The sequence below is a fragment of the Cyphomyrmex costatus genome, unplaced genomic scaffold (assembly GCF_001594065.2).
Source record: "Cyphomyrmex costatus isolate MS0001 unplaced genomic scaffold, Ccosl1.0 scaffold216, whole genome shotgun sequence".
NCBI classification, from domain to species: Eukaryota; Metazoa; Arthropoda; class Insecta; order Hymenoptera; family Formicidae; genus Cyphomyrmex; species Cyphomyrmex costatus.
In genome coordinates, this window is record NW_017276214.1 from 1,144,407 (window position 1) to 1,161,414 (window position 17,008).

Below are 17,008 nucleotides of genomic sequence, written 5' to 3' on the forward strand. Positions count from 1 at the left end.
TTATAAAATTTGACAATTACATTTTAATTTTACATAATTTTATTCTGTTCTTAATAACACCATTAATGAAAAATTAATTATTACAGAAATTTAATAAATTAATTAATTAAACGTAATTATTTAATTAATTTTTAATTATTAAAAATTATAATTAAAAAAAATATATTCTGATAATAAGAATATTGTATAAATTTTAATAATTTTTAATATTTAAAAGTTATTTTTATAAACATAATCATACCTTTTTCTCATAATACATATCTCTCTCATCTCAATAATATAAAAATTAAATCTTTAGTAGCATTGTTTAAATTAAATCATAGAAATATCTGATATTTTTAGAAGCCGATCGCCTTTGATCTTGACTTGATCTATCGACCGTTTGGCTTTCACTTTCGAGATAGGTACGTTCGCCTAGCTATCTTTATAAATAATAACAGTCGATCAATAAAACCAAGACATGTTGAGCGAGGTGCGAAAATGAAAACGGTGAAATTTCCACGCAGCCGTCGTCATTTTAGTGAAACTAAAAAACCTTGCGGGATCGTTCTACTTTCTTTTGCGAATCTTCGTGATAATCGCAGACGTTATATTGATTAAAGGCGATCGTCTCATGTCCTTTGCGAGATCGATGATTCACGAAAGCGACCTATTTAGTTTTCTTATTGAACGGTTGATTATCGTATCGTTCTGTCGATACGTATGATTAACTAGTGGTAATTATTATCACTTTCGCATTAGGTAAGAAATATTATAGATTTTCTATTAAATGAATAGGAATTATCATTTGTATATTTATGATTTGCCCATTAAACTCTCTTTTTCTCTTTCTTCCTTATTTTGTTTTGTTCTTTCATCGATTTCAACGTGTTCAGATATGCAAATTAAATTAATGATTGAATAATTTAATATATTGAATTAATAATTCCGTATTTCTTTGTCGGCAATTTTTTGGTGGTATTGAAGGAAATGAGAGTCGATAAAATTTACATAATAAAGTGGTATATTATATGTATAATTATTAATTATATAAACATTATAATGATACGATAACTTCTAAGAATAATACTCCATTAAATTAGTTCCATGTTCGCGAAAGTAGAGAAAACTAACGAGCAATTTCGTGCGACAAAATTACATAAATACTAATCTGATAAAGGAGAACAATGTCGTGGAGTTAGATAATGAGCTCGAGAACAATTTTCATTGCACAATCCTCGCGACATTCGTGGTGCAGAATCTGTAGTAAACAGCGATCCACTGCTCCGCAATTATTACACGCATCTCCGTAAGAACAATGGTGGCCATTCACCAGGTTTCACACATCTCAAGAACTTTCTCCCGTGTGCCAGGAGTGAAAATATGAAAGTAGCTCAGTCTGCACTTTACTCTCTCTCTCTCTCTCTTTCTATCTTCTTCTTTCTCTCTGTTTCTTTCTCTCAATTGTTTATGGTCCTATAATTATTTAGCGAACAACTTTTATGGTGGAAACTACTTATTATGTATATTTGCTCACGCTTTTTTCATTTTCAAGTTCAAATATTTCGAAGAAATCTTATTCTCTTTTAAATGAGAGATATGTTGTTTCAATTACTGTATGAATGTTATTGTTATTTTCTAGTTACCAAAATTTTTTTATCATTTTTATTAATAAATATATTGTAAATATTATTTTCTTATTCTTTTCATTTAAATTTTATTTTATTATCGCATGTCTTTTATATATAATAATATAATTATATTTTATCGTCTTTAATTTTTATTGGTTTCTACTATAATAAAAAAGTTCTATATATTTTTTAATTTTATTTTTATCTCTGTATTATTTAATTTAATTTTTAATATCCTCTTTTCTTTGCGAATCATAATGTTTACGTACCATGAATGCTTTTTTTATCATACATTTTCTTTTTTGTCACAAACGTTAAACGTCGATGATAGCGATGTCTACACGAAGAAATCTATCTGATTCTTTGAAAATATATGATTGTCGATAACTCAGTTTTATAACGCTTACGCAAGAAGTCTTACTTTCTACGACGACATTTGAAAATATTACTTCGAGACTGATCGGCAGCCACTGTGCGTAATCTTTGCGGAGAAAAGTTCCATTCATTCATCCATTTATTTGTCTGCTTCCCACGCCTGCTTTCCCGACGCGCCTATAGCGTAGAATTGCAACGTAAACGTTGACCGGTTCCGGAAGTAGCGATGTAATAGCATCGGGTAAAACGTTTCGTTCGACTTGAATTATTGATCGATCGATAAAAAGGGTGCAAATAGGAAGGAAAGGAAAAACGGATCTCGTAAACGCCATTGTTGTTCCGACGCGGCGCGCTCTTGTCGAGGAACGTTGCCGAGTTATAAGGTGGGGCATCAACTTTGCGTTCCTTGAGTTCTACCGGTCTCAGGAAAGATCGAGTTTGCTTATTTTTCATGGAAAGGAACGTGAGAAGGCCGAGAATAAGAGACAGAAAAAGAGAAAAAAAGAAATATTTTTGGAATTTGCCTTGCTATTTAAAAATAAAAGCCGAATGCATTTTTTCGTCTAATCCGGTAATGAAATTTATAAGACATTTAATTTCTAGAAAATTTATCAAAAACATTTTCATCTTAACAACTGTGATGACATTTAACTAAAAATTTTAACAATTCACTGATGTTGAAAAATGTTAATGACAAATATTAATTAAAAAAAGGAATGTGTCAAATTTCATTTCAGTAAAATTCAGATGAAAACATTTTAAATTTAGATAAATCATTTGTTTGAATAAAGGTGTGTATCAACGAAATATTTATTAAATGTTAAGATATATTTATTTGGAACAAGAACCAATAATTTGATTTAACGAATGCTTTTTTATTGAATAAATATTTATTTGCAGTAAATAAACCTTCAGTTGAACTATTCACATAAATATTTATTAAAATTAAGTACATTTTTTGTAGTGTATCAATTTCTTGTAGGCCAAATTATTTATTTCTTGTTGCAAAAATTCTGTATGAGAAAATCGTTTCCCCAAATCCAACGGTAAAATTACGTCGAGACATTTTTTTTCAAATTAGGACATTTACATTTTTATCGCGCGTTATTTCTCAAGTATACTTTCTAAAAATTAACGATGATATTTTGCACGTTGATAATCCACCGAACCGCCAATAAATCTATATACGCCGCGAGAATTCTTCCTGCAGCGCAAAATCGATTCCTCGTAAATCCTTCCAAGCGAGGGACTTCCTTAAACCGTCACTCATCCGGAGCCGCGTGTTTTGCATGGAGCGTGAAATCCTCGCGAGGAGCAAAGCGCCGCCGACCGATCCTGCTTTCAGGCGAGCTATTACGGCTGCCAAGCCATTGCGGCTCCGGCTACTTGCCTACAAGGAGTCGTAAAGGAAGGGAAAGTAACCTGGTGCCACGTTAACTAAGCGTCTCGGTTGCGTAATTTGCCACAACGTCTCCGTGGATGTCTCCACCTATTTGCGATACCGTGACGGCTGAGCGCGCAAATTGATTAATCGCGCCGGTCTTGCGCCCAAATGGATTTATCTTCTTTATATTGTATTTCGAGCGCAGGATTGCTCTCATGGGTGGCCACGGCTCTTATTAAGGATCGTTGACGACATTTGCATAATTCTTGAAAGATAATGCGTGGTAATCGTATCAATCTGGATACGTTCCAGTTATCGCAGTAAAGAATTTCTTCTTACAACTCGTTCGAAAAAGACGCGAAAATTTTTTATTCTTTTGTTCGATTAATAAAAAGAGAGGAAGGAAAAATAATATATAAAATTGATAATTGATATTATATCAAATAAATGTATTTTATAAAAAATTTGTATCATATAAATAGAGAAAATGAAAATGTGTTGTTAATTTTAATTTTATTTTGCAGTCAAAGCATTTATTTTGAATTCTAATTTTTAGTATTTACATAGAACTAAAAGACTTCTATGGCTATTGTTTTACTCGCGAAGTGAAAGAATATTTTAGAAATGAAATATGAAATTTTCAAATTACCTTTGTGGACTTTAGATTTAAAAGTACATAATTTGGGAGAAAGTAGATATGTATATATTTAACGACCTAGATGTTATAAAGATATTTTTAGATAATTAAGGCTATAATTTACGCAATCTGTGCTGGTGGAAACTCACAATCTTTCAGACGTCCTTTCTCAAACGGGCAAAGCTGCTTCCCCACGAGATTATACGTATCGTGAGATCGATCGGGCTTCGCTTTCCTTCCCTTATTCGCTCAGACTAGTTAGCCAACACATGCAACTTTTCTGTGGCTACAGGTTATAACATAAAAGTATATTTATAGCATGTAAACAGGATGATCAACAAGACTATTATTATCGAGGTCGCACTATTACTTGACAGAAAATTTTTTTCGAGATTCTGATTTTCTTTGCAACATTTTTCAAAATATGAAAAAATTCGTTATGGTATTTCTAAATATATTTTGAGTATTTCTTGCAATTTATTATGAACTTTGTAATCAAAGATGATTGACATAAAACTGATGAGTCTTAAGTATCATGATTAATGTCACTTTAATAAAGTAATCAAGATTAAGATGAAAATAAAAAATTTGAGACGTGGTATCATTAGAAATCTTGCGAAATGGTTTCAGAGATAAGGTCATGACCTCTCGTTTTGCTTCGAGCACCGAGAGACAGAACTTGTCGAAGATTCCGGTCGGTTGTTCTCTAAAGATCTTTTATTTTCATCTTAATCTCAATCTTCAGATCCTGAGAGAAAGAGAAAGGTTGAGCAAGAGTGAGGGGTTCATTCCATTCTCAGATTAGATCTCATAAGGGTGGGCGGTCGGAATAATATAGCTTACAAGTTAAGGAAAAAGACGGAGATAGAAAATATATAAAGAAATTAGAAATAAAATTGTTGACGAATGATTACATGTCAATTTATATTTTTTTATTTTATAAAATAAGGTAAGTGGAATACAAACAATAGGAAACTTCCCTTACAAACTAAAATAAATTTATGTTACTATGAATTCTCCAACACAACATACACACACATTAATTTTTTAGAAAATTAACTAAAAATAAATTAAATTACATATTAAATCAAGGTTATATATATAAAATATATATATATATATATATAAAATATATAATAACATATATAATGTGTATGTATAATACAATTAATTTTCTCCGAAATGACTGATGATACAAAAAAAATTTTTAGATAAAAGCAGAACGGTTTCGAGAAAGATGTATTTTGGGTACCGTGTAGTTAGGACACTTTGGAATATTCATGACTTAGGTATTTCGGCAAATCCAAAGAATTCCTGTTCGATAACGCGCCTTAGAATTTACTTTGAACGAATTTAAGATAAATTTTAGCAAACATGAGGGAAATTTCCAACTGGAATCGAGAATGACATTAGGTTAACCATCTGGTCAGTCGAATCTTTCGTGCATTAAAGGGGAGCTTAGGGTCCAGAGGTGGAGCAGGGGTGTGGAGCAGGACTGCCCCCGAAGGTTGCAAGTCAAGGCTAGGCACTTTCACTCGAGAGCAGTCTTGGGAGCGTGCCTCGTGCTGGCTTCCCACCTTATTTTACTATTTGCTTTCCTGTTGAATCATTAGCGAAACGATTGAACATCATGGTAAAACGGCACCAGCAGTTATTGTTGCATACTTTCGATCAACGCATGTAACTTTGACGCAAATCTTAAATGAAAATATATATTAATTCCTTATTTAAGTATAATTAAATAAAAAGAATAAAAATAAAATTTATAGAATCCCCTAAAGTTTTCTTCTATTTTAAGATCATAAATTTGAGAGACTTGTTTAAATCGCGAAATATTTTTAGATAATATTGTTAAGTCACAGAGAATACTCTTGAGGCGTCTAAGAAAAAAGTTGTAAAATATTCCAGTATAAAATTCCATAAAAATAAAATATTTTTATATCTCTATAATAGAATATTCTGAATAAAAATAAAACAGATGATATTATTAATAGCTAGTTTTAACTTCTCACTTTCGACTGAATATGCAAAGAACTGCGCGACTTGATGAAAGAACTTATGATGTCATTCTGTCGTGTGGAATATTTTTCTATAATGCGGAAAAGGATATGCATTCCATCAGGCATCTCACGCATTAATCAATAGAGCGATATCCTTAAGCAGTAGATTAATTCCGTTCATACAACAACGGTTTCGTAATTTTCGAATTGACTCAATAAATTTTACTGCTACGCTAAAGAATTCCAAAATTACATATTGTTAGTAAATATATATATACACACCGGCAATCTTTAATATTCGCGGGACGTTCAGTGTCCTTCGCCGAGGACATGTGCAGGTGGAATTCGTGATTTTGATACGTTATATATACGTTATACTCTGATATTTCGTAATCGCGGTTCATTAGACGAGAACGAAAGGTATTTGAAAGGATAATTAGCACTTATCGAGGAAGGTTAATGACACGATAAATTGGCGGATAAATTTGAGAGCTCATTACTGAACATCCAGACAATTTACGTAGCTCGATTAGCGTCGAGAAAGTAAGGAGGCAGAGAGAAAAACCAGGAAGAGAAGAAAACTACCATCTTTAATCATAAATTAATCACGTCAAAGGAATGAGGAAATAAATACTCTTCTAAATTCCACGTCAAAGGACGAAACTGCATCCTAATCTTCCCTAATGATCTTTTATTCGCTATGATCCCAACGACTTGAACAAATCTCATCTTAAGAAGTATGAAAGATAACTCAATTAGCAGGATAACAAGCATTTACACTTTCACGTTTACAGGCTCACTGGGTCAGAAGCAGCAACAGGAGGACCCGTGCCAGACAAAGTCGCGGGTGGTGGGCGACACTGAGTACTGCGATCGCTATTGGGAATGCGTGAACGGTCGCCCAGAGCTTTTCGACTGTCCGAATGGTCTCGTGTTTGCCGGCAAGCACCGCGGTGTCACCGAAGGTTGCGATTATCCGTGGCGTGCAAACTACTGTGACGGCAAACGCCAGGCAAATCCGCCGATCCCGACCGAGCATTGTGACTGGTTATACGGTATCTTTGGCCACGAGACTTCCTGCACCAGGTACTGGACTTGCTGGAACGGCACTGCTACCGAGCAGCTCTGCATAGGTGGTCTGCTCTATAATGAACGGGCTAGGTCCTGCGATTGGCCCGAGAACGTCGAAGGATGCCAGAAGCATCGTAAGTACAATAATCGGCAGGTCGAGAGGCCAGGGAATTTTATCAGAAAGTTTGGATATTAGAATTTATACATTAAAAACTTGAAACGATTCGTGAAGAAAGACAAAAACGGCATGTTATTATCTCCCATAAAAAATCATGTTAATGATCACAGTTTTATCAACAAGTATTTTAAGAAATAAGCCGGATGTTCTGCAAACAGCATTCGATTCTTATTGACTATTTTAAACCCACACTTGGATCTTTTCGCTTTCTTATTTATCTTTGTAATAACATTTATCTTTGGAATTAATTGGCGTTCGGCTAAATTCGGATACATCTTTAAGATGCGATTTTAGGCGAACTTAATTTGCAAGAAGCAAAATCTTAACGATTATTTTCACTTTCGAAAGTGGGCGGACAGGATGAACGCGATGTGTTTCCTCGTACCTACTTCTCGGCTCCTTCCAGGAGTCAGTGCCCAAGGAAAAATGGGCGAGGCACTTAATTAGCATTCGAAGTGAATTCTCGTCGCGCCTTTCTCCCCTTCTTCGCCCTCGGGATACGATAAAACACGTTTATTATTAATTCGCATCGCCTCTTTCTGAATGTCAAACACTAGCTGATGCATCGATCGTACGCGAGATCGTATTTCCTTTTTACAAGGTTTGAAGTAATGAAAGGTATTTCAAGATTAGAATAAATATTAGATATTTCTTACAATATTTCAAATAAGTACTTTCTACACACATATAAAAATATTTGATTTAAATATTGATGATTTGATTAATGATTAGTAATTAGTAATAAGTCAACGCGAATAATAATTAATCACTAAATGATTAATAATAAAAATAATATATAATAGAAGGCTCTATATAAAACAACAAAAGACAAATGAAGGTTTAAGAGCCAGTAAGGAATTTTGATTCAAAATAGTAAAAAAATATTACAACAAACGTTTCGATGCTAAACGGGTCATTATCAATGTTATAGTAAATTATAATTATGCAGCTATTTGAAATCTACAAAATTTTTTTCGGTAACGTAGTCCTCATATCCTTTACTGTTGCAAGTATATAAATTAAAATAGTTAAAGTGGTAAAATATTGAAAGTCCATAAATAAAGAAGAACGCAGACAGTTGGAATCCACATCATAGTTAGAAAATAGTTATATTTAAAAATCTGAGCAAGTTTGCAAATGAAGTGTTACCAAGCAAATGATTCCGACGATGTCAGATAATGTAATGTCAGGAAAGAAAACAAATTGAGAGAACAGATGATCGATTAATAATGAATTACTTTTCAATATTTTTTAATTATTCTTAGAGAAGTCTCGAAAATTACAGCAATCACCCCACACGTATATACAAAGTGAAAGAAGAAAATAACAGATATTCACGAATGTATACACTGCATAATTAAATTTCGAATTAATCCATATCATTGGTAGATCCCGAACGAAAGTTTTTGACTTTCACTGAGTCGATATCATCAGTTTGCAATAAAGTAACAAGAAATTTATCAAAAACGATCGACCAATTTACAATGCAAAATCGTATTCTTTATTTCTATTTTAACAAAATATTTTACTTTGAATCGTTTAACAAAATTTTATCAAAATTATAGATAATGGTTGGTATATTTACATATATGTATATGAGCTACACGATCTCGCGTGTCTCGATCGTCATTAACTAGTTCTTTGAAAGCGTCAAGAACCATAGGCGCCCAGTTAGACTAGGAATAAGACGAAGTCTTGTTGCAGCACTCTGCAACGACGACGCGAACGGCAACGTGCCTCTGGGCAAGTCGTGCAACCGTTACTGGCAGTGCCAGGGTGGTTACCCGCGGTTGCAGCGTTGTCCGGCCATGTTGGTGTTCGACAGACGATCGTTGAGGTGTGTGGTACCGCCGACGGAAGACTGCGACGTTCCCACGACGCCACCATCCACCGAAGGCGAGTTGCCCGATGGTCGCAACGAACAGGAACCTGAGGAGGAGAACCTGCCGCCTGGCGTGTCGTCTCTGCCATCGGGTGCCCTGCCGATTCCTCTACGGGCGCGTCCCAGGAATTAAAACCGTAGCAGGTTGGTCCTATCCGACTTGGAAGGACGAAGGAAGCACCAGGAGATCCCTTCTCGACGAGCGAGATCCCGGAGATCGTCGATCGATGCGGAGAGCTCGAGAAGTTCTCTCGTAAAGTCTCCTCAGATTTTCGCATGATTTTACAGTTCCGCAATTTTATAATTCTAGAATTCTCATAGAGTTACATTTTTGAGATATATATTTTTAAAACTTTTAGATCTTTTTCAACGTCCCGATATTATTCTGTATATCGGAGAAGTTGAAGTCTCGCAATTCCTCAAAGAAAAGAGTTCCGTTCTTTCTCGTGGTCATAATTTTAAAGTCATTATTTTATCTTTATCATAAAGGATTTGATTTTCAGACATTTCATACAAATATATTGTAAAATTCAAATTTGAGTAAAAGTGAAAGTGGCAAAACTGCCTATAATTACACGGTCCGGTTCATCCTAATTAATGAGCAACAAATTTATTATTTCAATTAATTCAAATATAAAAAGTGAAAAGTTTATCAATTGAATGAATTAATTTGTGATCCAAGATAACTCATGAAAAATTGAATAAAACTTTCTAACGTTAAGAAAGGTAAAAGTTTTGAAGGACTTGAATATTTTTACAAATTTAGAAAGACTGGAATAAAATTAATCAAGCATGTCGTATAAAGATCAATTTAAAAAATTTCAGATAATCTTTTAAAAATATTAAAGAAAACGTAAATAGCAAAAGAAAAACGTCTACTAATTTGATAAAATATGTACAAATATAGGATTGTTTTTGAAGAAATGGGATTAGAGTGAGTAAAAATGAGGAACTATTTTCGAGGACCGAGACATCTATCGATCCATTCATGTCTTTGACCGATCGAGTTCTTTTCCCTTTTCAATGGAGGTTCGTACTATTAACTGATAAAATGTTGATTAATGAACATCTCGTTTTTCGGTTCCTTGACCGTTCACCATTCGTATCAGTCGAGATGTAAATATTTTTCCCGTTTCCGTCACACCCCTTTTCCCCTCCTCCTCCCCGCGCTCTCGTAACAATAAGGCTCGTATCACGTATATGTAGATCGATTGAAATAAACTGTACGTTGTATATTTTTTATACGCATGTCCAGATTTTATTCAATGTTGCCTGGCTGTACATTGTTATTATATTTATCATAAATACATTATATATGTATTACATATCGTATTACATATAAATACACTATATGTACTACATATCGTACTTGCTCTTCACGCACTGTACACACAATTGGTCCCCTTTAAACGTCTATTATTAATAATAATTTACGTTTGATACATCTTCGTCTATTGGCAACGCCGAATTAAAATGAAATTTAATAGGAATGTACATCTTTTGTAATTCTTTTCTTATTAATTAATTTCCTGTAGTTATTCCTTGTATAAAAATATTTGTATTATTAACATGTTGTAATTTATGTTTGTAATTTTCTTATTTTTTACAATCGACATTTTCCTCAGTTTAAACAATTTCTAGAATTAATATTGTCCTGTGATAATTCAGTTTTTTTTTACAGTTGTTCGTATAATTTTTATTTAACTTTATCTGTAAATTTTCAGCTGATGTCATTATATCTTTTTGCCTAATTCATTGATTTAAAGTTCCGAATGATTGTCAGGAATGTGCTTCCACTTTAAATACCATTCGAGCTGAAAGAGACACATAAATATATAGTTAGAAAATTAAAATATTTGTATATTCTGTATTAAATTAAATTGAGTTAGTATCTTAATTTTGAAAAGTAAATAAATTTTTATCGACGATACTATTAGATTAAATATCTTTTGGCTTTATTTTAATCAAATAAATGTTTTTGATTGAAAGTTTTTAAAATGTAAAGTGTACACACCAGTGAGGAACGTCGTCCGGGTCCAGACAAGTCAAGCTCACCGAGTCGAATAGTTTTCCGTCTCCGCAGGTGAGAAGTCGCGGATGTCCATCGACACAGGTGATCAACCTACCGCAGTCACTGGGTACGGGGAATCTAAAAATCGCGCCATAAATTTGTAAATTTTTTATTTATGTATAAGAAATGTAAAAATCTGAAATTATAGTTTAATATCAGCATTTTATAAAAATTGTTCTTTTTTTAAATTTACAACTCCGTAAATAAAAAAAATTTTACAATTGCAAGTTATTGCAATTTAAAGAAGTTTCTAGCTTATTTTTGTGTCTTGACATATTGTTATTATAGATACCAATATTTCGTGAATATTACGTCTGATACAAGTATGAAATTCATGTAACGTTATGTATTTAATCATATATTAAGATATATCAAGCATGGAAATAACTCGCAAATCGTATAGCTTCTTTAAAAAAAATACCTGTGAAAAGTACCTCAAAAGTATTAAATTATTGCGATATTAAATAATAAAAGATATTGTAAACTTTTCTATTTTTATCTGTCTGAATGACGTGTTTACTAACGGGATAAAAAAATTAAATATTTGAATAAAATACGCGCGTCGACATTTATTTTTCTTTCTCTTTTTTTCTCTTTCTCTCAGTTTTTCTCAGAAGACGACCGGTTCTTCATTTGAAGCACTACGCAAACATTTGACATTTAACAACGTTGACTCCTTTTAATCTCATGATCTTCGATCAATATTTCCTTTTAGTAAATCTTCCTCGTAATAAAAGCAAGAATATAGAGAAAAAGAAAGGATGAAAGATTTTATTATATATTGCGGCTGTGTGCAGTTAAATAATTACACGCATAATTTTAACAAATTGCAACTGTAATTTATACAGTGCATTAATTATGTGAAAATCTGATTATATGATGAGACCCTGATGAAAATAAAAATCGGAGCTCCAATTTCTATTTTTATCAGGGGATATATGCAAATCTAGATTTTGATTATAATTTAGAATAGAATATAATAAGACATCTTGAGTTACTGAAAATCTCGAATTAGTTACCAGTAATTTTTCGAAAAATATTCAAACTATATATATAGTTTGAATATAAAATAGGAAATTAATTAATTTCTATAAATATAGAAAAAAGGAATACTTTATGTAGAAGTTATTACAAGTTTTGCAATTAAAGTAATTATTAAACAAATTATTAATCGCGGTATTGAGAAAGAGAATATTAATAACATGCATGCTTACAAAAGATCAAGGAATTAAATTCTTTTAAATTTCCAAGAAATGAAGAAGGAAAGAAAGCGAATTAAAAATATGTCGCCTGCCCGAAGTGCGTTGACCCTCGTCGCAAATTTTATTTCCGCATGGATTCTCATTAAATACGAGTGATTTCTCGGAAATGTATCCCGTATGTAATCACGTAGCATGTACATTACCTCGGGTAAGGCCAGAACTTGGCAGCGGGACTGTTTGGAGGCAGCTTGTGCGGACACTTGAATCCCACTATAGCTTCGGGGTTGCAGAAGGGGATGAGCTCGTCCGGCCAGACGCATGTATGGGTCTTGGCATTGTAGACCAGGCCAGGGTCGCAGTGAGCCTGAAGTGGATCACCGTGGACACACTTGATGTAACTGGTGCTGCAACTGTCGCTCTCCGGATATATACCGAATTGATACTCGCAGCCCGGGCTGCTAATCGGCGTATCTGCAAAAAAGAAGGCGTTCCTACTTAAGCTACGTTCCGTTATTCATTGCGAATACTGAAAATTTATAATATACAAACTGTGGATTTTCAGTACCTGCGATGAGTAACGGAATACAGCCTTTGAAAATTAATTAAATACGTTATTCGATAAAAGAAAAGATTTCTTATTTTATGTTTTTTTTTTTGTAAATATTACACACACAAAAGTATATAATTCTAAATTCTTTTATAATTCGCGCGCGCGCGAAAGAATGTTCATTAACCATTACATTATGATTCTTTTCCTGCATGTAATAGTAGAGCAAAATGCATTGATCTGCTGTTACTGCTTTTTATTAGCGTCAACTTTTTTGGCGCAATAAAATATGAAAAACAAGACTGGAAACTGGAAAGTCACGCGATTGCGTCGAGACGTTAAGCCGGTTGAGAGATAAGTGATCCAAAGAGATTCGCTTGAAAGCGAAATCATAATGATTGGCGTTAAGGTGACCCACTAAAGTGCCGCCAAAATCACTTGTTTCGTATAACTTTTACTTTTCTGACAAGCTTCTTTCTTATTGACTAATTTTTATTATATCTTTATATATAAGATACATAATTTTTTACGAAAAAAATAATGATATAAATAACAGTATAAATAACAATATATGTAATAGCAATTATATCATGTATAAAAATATATATATAAAATATAGTAATACAATGCATCAACTTTAATATTAACTTTATTCAATGTAACATATTTTATTTTTTATGTTATGTCGTTTCTATCTTATGCTCTAATATTGTATATAGTATTTTTACATAACTTATTAAGTATTCAATATTTCTTTTAAACGAGATAAATAAAGATTGTATTATAAACTATTGAGGTAATGTAATAAGTAACGGGATGATTCGAATATTACGAATGCAATATGGTACTTACAGTCAGCCTTGCGATGGCCACAATCGACGGCCCAATTATAATTGCAATGATTATGGACGGCACCGTGTCCGTCAAACAGAAGTCCGTTTTCACAATATTCGAAGGTCAGCGTGCCGTTCGTACACAAGAAAAAGGCTCCACAGTCTTCAGGGTGAGCGTAAGCATGAATCCCATAAGGATCGGGGCATGGCGGGGCATCGAGTAGGGTAGCACCTTGGGCTGTGAAATGTAAATTTACTTGACAAAAAAGTCATTCTTCACTAATATAATATATAATGCATTTTTATTTTTAAGATACAGTAGTTGAATAATATTCGTTGTAACATCTTTTATGCTAAAGTATTATTTAAATAATACTCTCTATATAACATACATATCTATTACAATGTTATACTTATTATAATACTATTATGAGTTATATAATTCATGATTTTTATATTAATAAATAATTATATTATATAATAATATTACATCAATAAATAATTATTAAAATAATCTAAAATAATTGCATATGTGTATTATTTGTATATAATATTTAATAAAATGCTATAATTTATTATGTATATATAAAAATAAATTATGGTATTGTATTATTATACATTACATTTAAATATTATAGTGTTTAATATTAATCGTTATATAAATGTATAAATATATGTATATGTGGAGAACAAAGTTAAAATGTTTTATCATAATTATATGGAAAGAATGTACGAAATATAAAATTGTATACTTCTAGTGCTTATTTTTTCAAAATATTACATGTTTTGCAACATATTGTTTTGCTCAAATCAAATAAGTGATAACAAAAATATGTATCAATGAAAAACGTATTTTATCGGCTAAGTTTGATTGACTTATTGACTTGAAAAGATTCGATTCGCATGACAGCTTTGTAAATGTCGATTATTCTGAACTTTTTTCGCAAACGCGCGTTGCGACAACAGGTGTGTGACAGGCATCATGATTACATATAGAAATATAAAAAAAGACAAAACAGCACAAACAATAATAAAATATTTAGATTTTTTCTTGAAATAATTTCAAAATATAAATAAAGCATTCAACAATCATTAAAAAATTAACAAAATGTTAAGCACATTTAAAAAAAATAAAATTAGTGTTATTAAAAAAATATTAAAAAATCATCCTGTTCCACAACTCAGTTACGTCGAGATTGTTTCGTTACATTTTTCATCGATCACCTCGGAATGTTCTCCGTTATGTCACACACGCAGATCTTAACATATGGTGTCTCGTCGGTGAAAGCCTCGCGGAGGGTGATGTCGCAATCTGTCAGGAGTCCATGGAGAAGAAGAAAGTAATTACGCCTGCGAAAAGGCAGTCCTCGGTGCACAGAGGAAGACGAGAAGCGCATTCCGAGGCGAAGATGCACGCACGATGCGAGGTATAGGGTCGCGCGTAGGCGAGGTGAAGGTAACTACCTCGCGGGTTATGGTGGTTGGCGGTGGCGGTGGTGGTGGACTTACCACGTGCCAGGACTGCCAGGAGCAGCAGCAGGGTCACGCTCCTCGAATAGCTCATCTTTCCGGCACTCTGTTCGGCTTGACTACTGTCTCTGACGGCGGAGTTGGCGATTGGCGCGCACTTTAGGTGTCGGCCTCGGTACACCTCCGAACAGTCCCGTCACCCTTCACTCCCTTCACCGCGGCTTTACCAAACCCCACCAGGATCTCCTTTGATCACTGCTGGTTTGCCTATACGTGCTCGGGCTGCCGACCAGCGGCGCCGAGCGTGATGAATTGTTCGGGTGCCACGCTTGAATCCTTCAGTGTCGCGAGATATATCGATTTGGAGAGAGAGAAGAGAATTTAAGCCGAATAAATTGCCAAGCTGTTGGAGAAAGTCGGGAAAGAGTTCTCTACAATATGTACAAAACAGATGCAAACATGTCTCAGCCAATAAATCCTGCAAAAGTGTCGCGAATTAGAAGCTAATGAGATAAAAATGATTCTGCCAAGATCGGAAGGTAATAGCTGGATGTTCTTTGGATTTGGTATTTTTTGCAACATGAGACATGATAAATTAAATTTTATTATTTTACGAATTAATTTTTAATGAAATTTAAATTTTGATACACACACATTGCCTGACATCAAGACGCAAAATCTAAGGGAAAAAAGCTAGACATAATAATTGAATATTGATAAGTTAATTAAGTCTAAGCGATATAGCAACAATAATAGGCACGTTTGCGGCAATCATCAGAAAAGTTGTCGAGAAATCTTTGTTTAGCAGTTTAGCACTCAGTACGTCTTACATAATCATTTGTATGAAGAAACGAAGAATATTTCTTGACCGCAGAAGCGATTTGCGATCATCATTTTTCTAATCATTCTAATCTCTCGCGGCATCGCGATAAATCGCGAGAGAACGCATCGCGTGTGAAAAGATGACGTTAGACTTAATGCCAAAGCACAGTCTTCCTGCACCTCTCGAAATATCTAAGGATGCAACGTCCTCGACGCAAATACTCTGCACTCAACTATGTTGCACAAGTACGATCGTTATTTTTCCGCATGCTGAATGCCGTATAATAATATTTATGCGCTTTCGGTGAACGGCAGTGCAAATGGAAACATTATCGTATCTTTCGACGCTTCGTATAAATAACAGTTTGAAAGATTGCGTTCATAATGTGTTATTGTAGTAGATGTACTTGAAAGATATCGCTATTAATCAAGGGAGTTCTTTCTAATTAAGAAATTATAATTTTAATGGCTTTTGTTCAAATGAATTATGTCCAATTTAAACAGTTATTTTTTTAGGGATTAATGATATAATAAATATATTATGATAATATAATTATATAATCACAGAAAATATCTACTCCAAATTTTTTAATTTATAATTATTAATGAGAACTCAATCTCTTGTGCGTGCATATACACGTTTTAGCTAAAAGCGGTTTTTTAAAAAGAAAAGCGAGTTTTCCGGAGAAAATGGAATATGGTAATTCAGCAAGGACATGTTACGTGTAATGGTTAATCCCAAAGACGATGTAATATGCACCAACTGAATGAGTTATAATTGACGAACACGTGTAATAACTAAAACGTGTACTCTGATAGATGTGTTCTCGATATATTAACATGAGGCGAACGCTGATATATACGTACAAACATCGGTGAGGCCCCTGGAGTCTTAGCCAGCCTTACGCAAGACCCATCACGCTGGT

At 33.4% G+C, this 17,008-nt stretch overlaps 2 protein-coding genes across 2 annotated transcripts in view; one reads left to right on the forward strand and one right to left on the reverse strand.

Annotated features, from left to right (window-relative positions):
• LOC108773692 (chondroitin proteoglycan-2) overlaps positions 1-9,867 on the forward strand; it is a 10,580-nt gene extending 713 nt beyond the window's left edge. Inside the window, exons 2-3 of the mRNA XM_018539595.1 lie at positions 6,801-7,211; positions 8,960-9,867. Coding sequence (XP_018395097.1) covers positions 6,801-7,211; positions 8,960-9,270 — 722 coding nt within the window. The 3' untranslated portion in view covers positions 9,271-9,867. The remainder of the gene's footprint in view (positions 1-6,800; positions 7,212-8,959) is intronic.
• An 895-nt stretch (positions 9,868-10,762) lies between these two features.
• Cpap3-d (cuticular protein analogous to peritrophins 3-D) lies at positions 10,763-15,392 on the reverse strand. The gene is made up of 5 exons (XM_018539597.1): positions 15,300-15,392; positions 13,810-14,028; positions 12,614-12,881; positions 11,152-11,286; positions 10,763-10,951 (listed from the first exon to the last, which is right to left on the reverse strand). The coding sequence occupies exons 1-5, from the start codon at positions 15,352-15,354 to the stop codon at positions 10,936-10,938; spliced, it is 693 nt and encodes a 230-aa protein (XP_018395099.1). The 5' UTR covers positions 15,355-15,392; the 3' UTR covers positions 10,763-10,935.
• Positions 15,393-17,008: the final 1,616 nt, after the last annotated feature.